At 44.5% G+C, this 11,486-nt stretch overlaps 1 protein-coding gene across 25 annotated transcripts in view; it reads right to left on the minus strand.

Moving 5' to 3' along the window:
• MLLT10 (myeloid/lymphoid or mixed-lineage leukemia; translocated to, 10) overlaps nucleotides 1-11,276 on the minus strand; it is a 243,296-nt gene extending 232,020 nt beyond the window's left edge. For 5 of the 25 annotated variants that reach the window (XM_021064931.1, XM_021064927.1, XM_021064923.1 and 2 more), the window contains exons 1-3: nucleotides 10,921-11,273; nucleotides 10,628-10,787; nucleotides 6,984-7,063 (exon numbers count right to left, since the gene is read on the minus strand). In XM_021064931.1, the coding sequence (XP_020920590.1) occupies nucleotides 6,984-7,063; nucleotides 10,628-10,787 (240 nt within the window). In that variant the 5' untranslated portion in view covers nucleotides 10,921-11,273. Of the gene's footprint in view, nucleotides 1-6,983; nucleotides 7,064-10,627; nucleotides 10,788-10,920 lie in introns of those variants that run through there. The other 20 variants (XR_002336387.1, XM_021064938.1, XM_021064937.1 and 17 more) reach the window with 12 other exon arrangements.

Genomic DNA, 11,486 nt, shown 5'->3' on the forward strand with positions numbered 1-11,486 from the left:
AGAAAATAATGTTAGCAAATGTTTAAATTTGAAAGCATTTTATTTAAAGTATATAGGCTAGGAGTTCCCATGGTGGCTCAGAGGTAACAAACCTGACTAGTGTCCAGGAGGATGTGGGCTCAATCCCTGGCCTCACTCAGTGGGTTAAGGATCCAGCATTGCTGTGGCTGTGGGTAGGCCAGCAGCTACTGCTCCAATTCAACTCCCAGCCTGAGAACTTCCATACGCCATGGGTGCGGCCTTAAAAAATACATAAATAAACAAAGTATACAGGCTAAAAATCTTATACAGAAATAAAAAGAAAAAAGTTCTATACAACATTTTTCATAAGTGCTACTGAAGACACACCCATCTTGGCCTGCTACACTGAGAAGTCAGAGATAAATATGTAATTTGAAAACAAATTTTTAATTATGTAGATAAAGGTAAATCTTGTGGCACAAATAAAGAACTTAAAAGCTAAGTTAAAAACTAACCGTGGCTCAGCAGTTAACAAACCCGACTAGGATCTATGAGGATGTAGGTTCGATCCCTGGCCTCACTCAGTGGGTTAAGGATCCAGTGTTGCCATGAGCTCTGGTGTAGGTCTCAGACGTGGCATGGATCCTGCTTTGCTGTGGCTGTGGGGTAGGCTGGCAGCTCTAGCTCTGATTTGACCCCGAGCCTGGGAATCTCCATATGCCTCAGGTGGGGCCATAAAAAGCCAAAAAAATAAAAAATAAAAGAATTTTAAAAAGCTAAAAGAACTGGAGTTCTCTTGTGGCTCAGTGGGTTAAGGATCCAGTGTTAACACTGCAGCTGCTTGGGTCACTGCTGTGGCATGGGTCTGATCCCTGGCCAGGGAACTTCCTCATGCCCCAAGTGTGGCCAAAAAAAAAAAAAAAAAAAAAAAAAAAAAAATCAACATTAGTTGAAGTTAAGGCACTCAATGAAGATATCAGATCAGGAGTTCCCGTCATGGAGCAGTAGTTAACGAATCCGACTAGGAACCATGAGGTTGCAGGTTCGATCCCTGGCCTTGCTCAGTGGGTTAAGGATCCAGCGTTGCCGTGAGCTGTGGTGTAGGTCACAGACTCGGCTCGGATCCCGCGTTGCTGTGCCTCTGGTGTAGGCCGGTGGCTACAGCTCCGATTCGATCCCTAGCCTAGGAACCTCCATATGCTGAGGGAGCAGCCCTAGAAAAGACAAAAAGACAAAAAAAAAAAAAAAAAAAAAAGATATCAGATCAAATATACACCTTAGAGACTGGGGTTGACTATGACTCCAGCATAGACCCTAGAGTGCTGAACAGCTCTAACCAAGTTTGCTGTGTAAGGACAGGAACTGGTAAGGGCCAATCCCAGTGAAGGGGAATCTATCCCCAAAAAACATGGCTTGGACCACTAAGACTAGAGAAAGTGCGCCAAAGTGGGATGCCTGATTTGGATGTAAGTAGGAGTCACCCTAAAAAAAAACCAGGTAACTCAAGCTTATGGTAAGAGACAGTGTGGGCCTGAAATCCATCATCTAAAGGTGATAGAATCCAAGCCAGGAAACAAATGATGGTCTGGAGCAATGAACCCCAGCAGGCAAACTGTGACAGTCTGCTGGTTACTAACCCTAAATTCATTTTCCCCCTTTCCCTACTAATAGAGCTCTAACTTTATTTAGCACATCAACAGCCCCATATTTTTCAGTCTAACAATTAAGAGCCAGCAAAATTAAACATAAATTCTTGACAGGAGCTTCCAGGAAAACGCATTTAAGAGGATAACTCATCTGAGAGGAGGACATTATCCTCCTTTCTTTCTGCCTGGAACATCTTTCTTCAATCACAATGACTGCAATTCCAGCTGCCCTGCTGTAAAAATGAAAACCATGTGCTAAGGTTGGTGTAGTAGGAAGACAGAAAAAGTCTTACCCCTAATGATTTCACAGAGCTGTCATAAAAGCCTTAAAATACCTCTCTGAACGCCTCTTAAATAAAGGAATTTGTAAATTTGTAAATTGCTAACTTGTAGAAGCCACTATAATCTAGTCTTTTTTACTAGCAGTCAAAAGCAATTATTAACAGATACAGAACAAATGCAAAAACTTCCATCAGTGACATACCACAAACCCAGGTCAGAGGACCAGGAATCCCAAGGAATAAAACTCCTAAAGAACAGCTCAGAGCCAATATATTAATACAGACATCCATCACTACAGTTAACAGACAAAACAAATGAAAGATTTCCAAAATCTCTGAGTAGTTTTAAATTATATATGTTTTAAATGTTCAAATAAATATAACCCTTAAGATAATTACAGCAAGATACTATAAAAAAGAAGCAGCAAACTGAACAATAAAAACAAAAATTCTAGACATGATTTACTTAGGAAATTTACTGATTGGATTAACAATAAGCATAAATTTGGGAGTTCCCTTGTGGCTCAGTGGGTTAAGGATCTGGCATTTTGCAGCAGCTCAGGTCACCACTACGGCACGGATGATCCCTGGCTAAGACTCCCATGTGCTTCAGGAGTGTCCCAAACCAAAAACAAAACAGTAAGCATAAATTTGAACACAGAGCTAAAAAGATTATCCATAATGCAGAGATGACAGAAAATATGAAGGAGAAATTAAAAGACATGAAGAAAAGAATGAGAATCCCAAGCATACACCTAAGTAACAGGACCAGGGAAAGAAAATATAATGGGAAGGTGACAATATTTGAAAAGATAGAGAATATTTTCCAAAATGGATGAAATTCATTGAATCCTTGGAATGAAAAAGCAGATCAACTCTCAAGCAGGATAAAGAGACTCAACAAAGTTCTTCTTAGCACAACTAGGTACCAGAAGACAAACTAAAATATTTAGTTCCAGGAAAACAACTGTTATCCTAGAATTCAAACTAGTATACAAGACAGCAAAATAATAGTATTCTTACAGACATAAAAAGATTAATAGATGGAGTTCCCCTCTGGCGCAGGAAATTAATCCCACTAGGAACTATGAGGTTGAGGGTTTGATCCCTGTCCTCTCTCAGTGGTTAAGGATCCGGCGTTGCCACAAGCTGTGGTATAGGTTGCAGACATGGCTCAGCTCTGATGTTGCTGTGGCTATGGTGTCGGCTGGCAGCTACAGCTCTGATTAGACCCCTAGCCTGGGAACCTCCATATGCCGAGGGTGTGGCCCTAGAAAAGACAGTAAATAAATAAATGAAGGAATTAAATAAATTGTAATACATTCTGTGACAGAAAACAAAAGAATGAACTAGATCAATATATAGCAGTTTAGTGATTCACAAGTAGCTATATCACGCATCACAGAACACATATATAGCATAATACAATTCCTGTAAAAAATATAATACTAGATGGTGTTTATGGATCTATTAGTAATAACTATTAAGACACAGATGTGCAGAGTTCCCAGGAGTTCCCATCGTGGCGCAGTGGAAACAAATCCAACTAGTATCCATGAGGATGCGGGTTTGATCCCTGGCCTCGCTCAGTGGGTTAAGGATCTGGCATTGCCATGAGCTGTGGTGTAGGTCGCAGACGTGGCTCAGATCTGGCATTGCTGTGGCTGTGGTCTAAGACAGCGGCTACAGCTCTGATTTGACCCCTAGCCTGGAAACCTCCATATGCTACGTGTGTGGCCCTAAAAAGACAAAAATAAATAAATAAATAAAATAAAACACAGACGGTGGGGTGTGTGTGTGTGTGTACACATATATACATATATATATATATATATAATGGAATATTATTCAGTCTTATAAAATAATAAGATCCTGCCATCTTTGACAATATAGATGGACCTCGAAGGTATTACATTAACTGAGGCAAATCAGACAGAAGAAGACAAATACTATATATGATCACATGTATACGTGGGATCTAAAACTATCAAACTCAGAAGAAACAGAGATTGGTGGTTGTCAGAGGCAGTGGCAAAAAAAATTTAAAAAGCCAAAAAATATGAAATATCCTCTCTCTGTATCTTAAACTACATAAGTAGATAAAATTTCTAATAAATCTCTTTGGCCTGTGGTACTTAAGAACAAATACATGTTAACTACAAAAATAATCACCAGTGAGTATTTCAACCTCTAACTACTATCATAATGATTAGTAAACAATGTAAATCTAATCAAAATACTTCAGTAAAAATACATATTCATTTGAGGTGAATAAAACAATTCAAGTGCTTCTTTTTTTTCTTTTTAGGGCCACACCTATGGCATGTGGAAGCTCCCAGCTAGGGGTCAAATTGGAGCTGCAGCTGCCAGCATATACCAACACTGCAGCAACAGGGGATCCAAGCCACATCTGTGACCGATACCACAGCTCTCAACAACACCAGATCCTTAATCCACTGATCGAGGCCAGGTTCATGGATACTAGTCAGGTTCTTAACCCACTGAGCCACAATAGGAACTCAACTGCTTTTTCTGAACAGTGAATGCCTATCTAACAAAAAGCTTCCCTTAAAAACCAAAAAGGAGTTTCTGGTGTGGCTCAGCAGTTAACAAAACTGACTAGCATCCATGAGGACATGGGTTCAATCCCTGGCCTCACTCAGTGGGTTAGACATCCAATGTTGCTGTGAGCTATGTTGTAGGTCTCAAACGCGGCTTGAATCTGGCATGGCTGTGGCATAGGCCGGCAGCTTGTAGCTCCAATTCAACCCTGAGCCTGGGAACTTCCATATGCCATGAGTGCGGCCCTAAAAAGAAAAAAAAAAAAAAATTTCTGTTGGAGTTCCCGCTGTGGTGCAGTGGGTTAAGAATCCGACTGCAGCAGCTCAGGTGGATATAGCCAGACTCTAATCCCCAGCCAGGGAACCTCTATATGCCAAAGACGCAACCATTTAAAACAAACAAACAAGCAATGATGTCCTCATCTATAAAATGAGGATAAAAGAATATCTATTTCATATATCTGATAGGATAATTAAGATAACTGGTGTAGAACACTTAGCATAGTATCTGACACTACACAATCAAAAAGTTAGCTACTGATTGAAGTGGCAGCGAAAATCTGCAGAAATAAAAAGAATGAAGTAGACACAGAGAGAAAAGCAGAAATAAGATTAATTCAATCCCCTTTCTAAGTCATGGATACATTTCCAAATTAGGCTTCTTGGCTACTAAATCCTTAAAATAAAATGTCCTTTCTTTGCCTATTTAAGCTTGGAATGAGTTTTTATTTTTTACAAATAACCCTACCTCTTATAATTATACACTGCAAGAACTTAGAGGAGGCTGTTCCTCTTTAATTAATGACCCCCCCACATGCCACCAAAGAAAGCCAAAATAAAATGTGTCCTCCAACACCTTTTAAGATAACTACCTTAATTCACCTGGATAGCATGACCATGCCCTCAGAGAAGAAAAAGGAATACAACAGGCAACAAGTGACATTTGAGGCAAATAATGCCGGCATCTTACCACTCCCCACTCACCTCTTTATCCTCCTCCCTCACTTGATACCCACACCTCCTATTCTCTAATCCTTCTCTGGCCATGAATCTACTTACTGTGACATCGCCTGGAAGAGTCTCACCTTACTTTCAGTGACTACTAATAAGTTAAAGCAGAATTTCCTTTACTTGTTGACCCATCATCCTTAAGTCTTAATATGGTACAAAGAGCAAAACAGAAACAAAAACAAGAGTAGGAGCTCCCTTGTGGCATAGTGGGTTAAGGACCTGGCATTGTCACTGCAGCAGCTCAGGTGGCTGCTATGACACGGGTTCAGTCCCCGGCCTGGGAACTTCACATGCCACAGGCACAGCCAAAACAAAACAAACAACAAAAGAGTAAACCACTTCTTCAAGTCCTAAAATTTTTTTGATTAATTGTATCCTCCACCTGCTGATTTCCATTACACTCTCACACAAACAAAACATATCAACAGAATATTGCTCTGAGTTTCACAATCCTATATAGGCTACTTAGCCATCATTTCTGCTGATCAAAAATTCCCCACTCAAATATAAAAGCTTCCATTTTTTTCAATCCATGTAGGTAGAAAAGTTGAAATATTTGTTTCCTACCTTCTGGCAAATTCTCTAGCCAACACCAAAAGGAAGAAACTATCACACTGCAAATGGTAATACTTTTATGTGATTAACGAACATTTCTCCCTCATATTTCTAGAGGTTCAACTGTAAAAATGCCTTGGATCATAAAGAATAAACATTCCTCCTCCATTCTTACAGATTTACGAAAGTATTCAGAAAGGTTAGCTTGATGAGTAAAACAAAAAAAAGGGACGTGAATATCTGAAAATACTGAACATTAAGTTAAACTATACATGTATAGATGTATTATTCATTTAATAATGTGAATTATTAAATCCTTGTGCATATTTTTTCACTTGTTAAGTAGAACTAGCAGAATTATCAGTATAAATTCCTTACGTCCTCCTGCCATTACACTATAACTATGATTAGCCAATTTAAACTTCAAGCCAATAGGCAGGGCTAATAAAGCCCAAATACAACTTTACATTTTATCCATTCAACCTATCAACATACAGTTATGTAGTTCAATTTGTTTCTCAGGTTTTATAAAACCAGATTAAAACTGTAAGTCAGGAGTTCCCGTCGTGGCTCAGTGGTTAACGAATCCGACTAGGAACCATGAGGTTGCGGGTTTGATCCCTGGCCTAGCTCAGTGGGTTAATGATCCGGTGTTGCCATGAGCTGTGGTGTAGGTTGCAGACGCGGCTCGGATCTGGCGTTGCTGTGGCTCTGGCGTAGGCCGGCAGCAACAGCTCTGATTAGACCCCTAGCCTGGGAGCCTCCATGTGCCACGGGTGCAGCCCTAAAAAGACAAAAAGACCAAATAAAAAAAAAAAAAAACCAACCAACAAAAAACTCTAAGTCAATATTTGGCCCAAATTCAGTATTTGAACAAAAGACTAAAAACCCTTCAAACTGAAACAAAGGGTATAGTATCCTAAGCCTCTCACTTAAGTATTTTAATGTTTTTGATAAACAGTCCTTACCACTCTGGCTGCTCTCTCCTGAGATTCACATTTCCTGCAAAACCATGGTCCAGTGGGTACTTGAACAATGCCATAGCAAGCTGTTGGGAAATAAAACGTTTTAAAATAAGTTAAGATCTGAATAATTATGGCAAATCAAATACTCTTTCAAAGCCCTATTAAACTAATTACCTCTCAAACTTCCCATAAACCACATGCTCTGTAAAGAATTAAAAAGTTATATTCACATTTATAATTTATCACCTTGTTAAAATTATACAACATTGTAATAAAAACACTAATCTTGCGCTATCTCATTTAAAAAGTATAAACATCACAAATGTTATTTGATAAAAAAGTATTACAAAGTTTAACTTTAAATTCATTAACTCATTCCAATACTCTGAAGTTTATATAAGCATATCAGATACATGAAAATATTTCCAAATCACTTTTCAAAACGAGCAAGATAGTGCAGAAAAAAATGAAATGTAATATTAAGTGAAACATTTCTATTTAAATAAAATGTCCAAGGAGCTCCACTGTGGCTCAGCAGGTTAAGAACCCGACGTAGCATCACCGAGGTTGCGAGTTTGATCCCTGCCCTTGGTTGGTGGGTTAAGGATCCAGCATTGCCCCAAGCTGTGGTGTAGATGGAAGATGTGGCTTAGATTCAGTGTTGCTGCGGCTGTGGGGTAGGCCAGTGCTACAGCTCCAATTCAACCTCTAGCCTGGGAACTTCCATATGCCATTGGTGCAGCCACTAAAAAAAAAGGAAGGGCGTTCCCGTCGTGGCACAGTGGTTAACAAATCCGACTAGGAACCATGAGTTGCAGGTTCGATCCCTGGCGTTGCTCAGTGGGTTAACGATCCGGCATCGCCCTGAGCTGTGGTGTAGGTCGCAGACGTGGCTCGGATCCCGAGTTGCTGGGGCTCTGGCGTAGACCCCTACCCTGGGAACCTCCATGTGCCGTGGGAGTGGCCCAAGAAATGGCAAAAAAAAAAAAAAAAAAGGAAGAAAAAAAGAAAGGAATAAAGGAATGAAGGGAGGGAAAAATAAATAAATAAAATGTTCAGAATTAACATCAATCTGTGTAGAGATAGAAAGTAGATTAGTGTTGCCTAGGGCTGGGAGAGTTGGGAAGAAACGTGGAGTTAATGGTTCCAATGTTTCTTATTAGAGTGATAAAAATGTCCTAAAATTGACTCTAGTAAACAAATCCAAAACTATGAATAAACTAAAAAACTGAACTGTACACTTTGAGTGAATTTTATGATATGTGTATTATGTATCAATAAAGCTGATACAAAAACTTCATAAACTACATGTTTATTTCTAAATATATATGTTAATTCTCTAACAAGTGATCTGAATATACATCATATATCAAAGTCAGACTGGTTGCTTAAAAAATTGCTGGAGTTCCTACTGTGGCACAAGGGGATCAGTGGTGTCTGGGAAAGGCTGGGATGCAGGTTCAATCCCCACCTAGAACAGTGGTTTAAGGATCTGGTGTTGCCACAGCTGTGGCTTAGATGGCAACTGTGGCTAGGATCTGATCTCTGGTCTGGAAACTCCATGTGCCACTGGGTGGGCAAAAAAAAAAAAAAAAAAAAAGTGTTTATATTGGAGTTCTCTTGTGGCACAGTAGGTTAATCCGGCCTTGTTACTCCAGCAGCTTGGGCTGCTGCTGTGGTGTGGGTTTGATCCCTGGCCCAGGAACTTCCACATGCCATGGGTGTGGCCAAAAAAAAATTTGCAAAAACCTGAATCATTAAAATCCTCTCAAATGAGCTTGCTTAGAGGAAACCTGAAAATATCTGAACTACTGGAAAACACTTCAAGAATATAAAAGCAACACAAATCTTTAAAATTCCAAAAACGAAACTTCTAATTCCTTTTAAAATGTCAGAGTAAAAATATCCTATCCGCCAAGAAAAACAGCAGCAGTGTTCAAAAACTTGCATTTTAATTTAGAAACACCTCTAGAAAAAAAATTTTAAGACTTAAATGAACAGTTTCTAAATTGGAAGATGAGACTACTGAGCATCATTTATCATCCAATTCATAAGAAATACCTCAGCAAAGGCCAATGTACACTGGAACTGAAATACAATATAACAGTTCTAAGACCCTGAAATCAGTACCTAGAGTTTCAACACACATTGTTTTTACTCCTCAGAAAAGGAAAGTGTACAACTGGTCTTCCTTATAAGAAACTGGGAAGGAGTTCCCATCATGGCGCAGCAGAAACAAATCTGACCAGGAACCGTGAGGTCTCAGGTTCGATGCCTAGCTTTGCTCAGCGGGTTAAGGATCCGTTGTTACCATGAGCTGTGGTGTAGGTCCAGACACCGCTGGGGATCTGGCGTTGCTGTGACTGTGGTGTAGGCCAGAGGCTACAGCTCTGATTCGACCCCTAGCCTGGGAACCTCCACAGGCCACCGGTGCAGCCCTAAAAAGACAAAAAGAAAAAAGAAAGAAAAAAGAAGCTGGAAATAACTGCATCCCCAGGTTTGGGTTTTTCACTCTCTCCTAAGTGTCCCTTCCCAGTTCTGACGTTCCATTCTATAAAGAACTCGTTTCATAGTGTCTGGTACACTACTGAACAACATCTGCATCCCTCAATCCAGGGTCAGAAATGGGCAAGGGAACAGGATGGTGAGTAACAGGGGGAGTACAAGAGTCACCAAAAGATTTCCTAGGTTTTTTCAGTCTCAATTCCTCACCACAAGAAATGGAAAAGGTCAGAAACTTCACCGGCTAAGAAACCTGTGTCCTCAGCTTTCCTGTTTACCTCTAAAACTCACCAGATGAGAACACCCAGAAATAAACTAAGATGCTCCCCAAGACACTGGCAGTACCACCACCTCCTCCTCCTCTCCAGTCACTTAACCTGAGGAAGATGAGTGGCCTGAAACAGCCTCTCAACAGCCTGAGCCACCGGCCCAAGGCAGCTCAGCCCAACCGCTCCTGCAGAAGAGCGACTGCGGCGACAACCTTCCCCCTCTTCGCGGGAAGCTCCAGTCCGCAGCGGCGGCGGCAGCAGCAGCAGCAGCAGCAGCAGCAGGGTCTCGGCCAGAAAGTGGGGTGCGGCAGCGGGCGCCCGCCTTCCCCGATCTAAAGCGGCAGGACAGCCCCGCCGGGCCCCCGACCCGCCCCGGCGCCGCGCGCGGCGTTCCCGAGCCCGACTCCATGGCACAGGAAGTCTCCAGACACTGCGGCAGACGGAGCGGCCGGGAGGGGGAGGGGGCTCCGCGCTCCCCACCCAAACCCACAGCAGCCCGGGCCCTACGGAGGGGCGCGCGCCCGGCCCCCTGCCCCCCGGCGAAGGCCGCAGCCCCGCAGCTCCTCGCCGCCGACCCCCGCCTGGCAAAGTCTGCAGACCCCGCGGCTCCGGGCGCAGGCGGCGGCCAAATGACACTTGAGAGAGTGAGCGCAGAATCACATGACAGGCCAGGCCACACGCACTTTCTCCCACATGCACAGCCCACACCCCCTCCGCCCCGCCGCGGACCCTCCGAGTCAATCCCGGGCCGCGGAACGGGGCGAGGGCGGGGCGGGGGGAGGGGCGGGCGGGGAACTGGCAGTTGCTGCCAAGGTGGGGGAAGCGGTGACGGTTGGGAGAGGCCGGGTTCGGCCCGACGGGCGGTTGGGTGTTTACCTTGATGCACCGCGACGCTGCAGCCGTGCCCGTCGCAATAAACCAGCGGGTTCTCGGCCCAGCCTCTCTCGTCTGAGCAAACGCAACAGCCTCCAATCATCTCCTTCATACTATGGGAGACCTCGTCCTCCAGTGACACGGGCCGGTCGCTAGAGACCATCTAAGAGGGAGTTGGGGGGGACCATTAAAAAACACATGCAAGCCAATTAGTGCTTCCCCCCTCACAGCCCCCCCGTGCTCCCGATCCCTTCCCGGCGCCCCGGCCCCCGCCCGCCGCTCGGCCGCTCGCTCACTCGGGCTTTGCCGCTCAGTCACTCACGTTCCGCACAGGAGTCAGGAGCCATGTCCTTGCTGACTCCCCCCACCTCCCCTCCACCGCCTCCTCCTCCTCCTCCTCGTCTTCTTCCCTCCCCACCTCCACCCGGCCGCTAACGCTGGAGCCCGGAGAGGGCACACATAATCAAGTAGGCCTCTGCACAGGCGCACTGGGGGGGCTCCCGCTGGGCCAGGGGCAGCGAGGGAGGGGAAGGGGGCTGCGCTTCCTCCTCCAAGCGTCACTCGGCGTGCGCGCCCGCCCTGCGGCCGGCGTGAGGGAGAAGGCCCGGGAGTGGCGAGGCCTGCGTGCGCGCCGCCGCGTCCAGCCGGCAGCCCAGGCCTGCCTCCCGGCCCCTTCCCCTCCCCCGCGCCGCTCGCAGACGCAGAGGAGTGCTGGGGGCGGGGGCGTGGGGAGCCGGCGGCGCGCCGAAGCCGGAACGAACCGACCGGAGGGCGCGGGGGCGCGCACGCGGGGGCGGAGACGGTAGGGCTGCCCTTCGCAGCGCCGGCCGCGCGGGCCGCGTGTGCACGTCGCGAAGAGGCC

Source organism: Sus scrofa, chromosome 10, assembly GCF_000003025.6.
Source record: "Sus scrofa isolate TJ Tabasco breed Duroc chromosome 10, Sscrofa11.1, whole genome shotgun sequence".
In the NCBI taxonomy this organism is placed as follows: Eukaryota; Metazoa; Chordata; class Mammalia; order Artiodactyla; family Suidae; genus Sus; species Sus scrofa.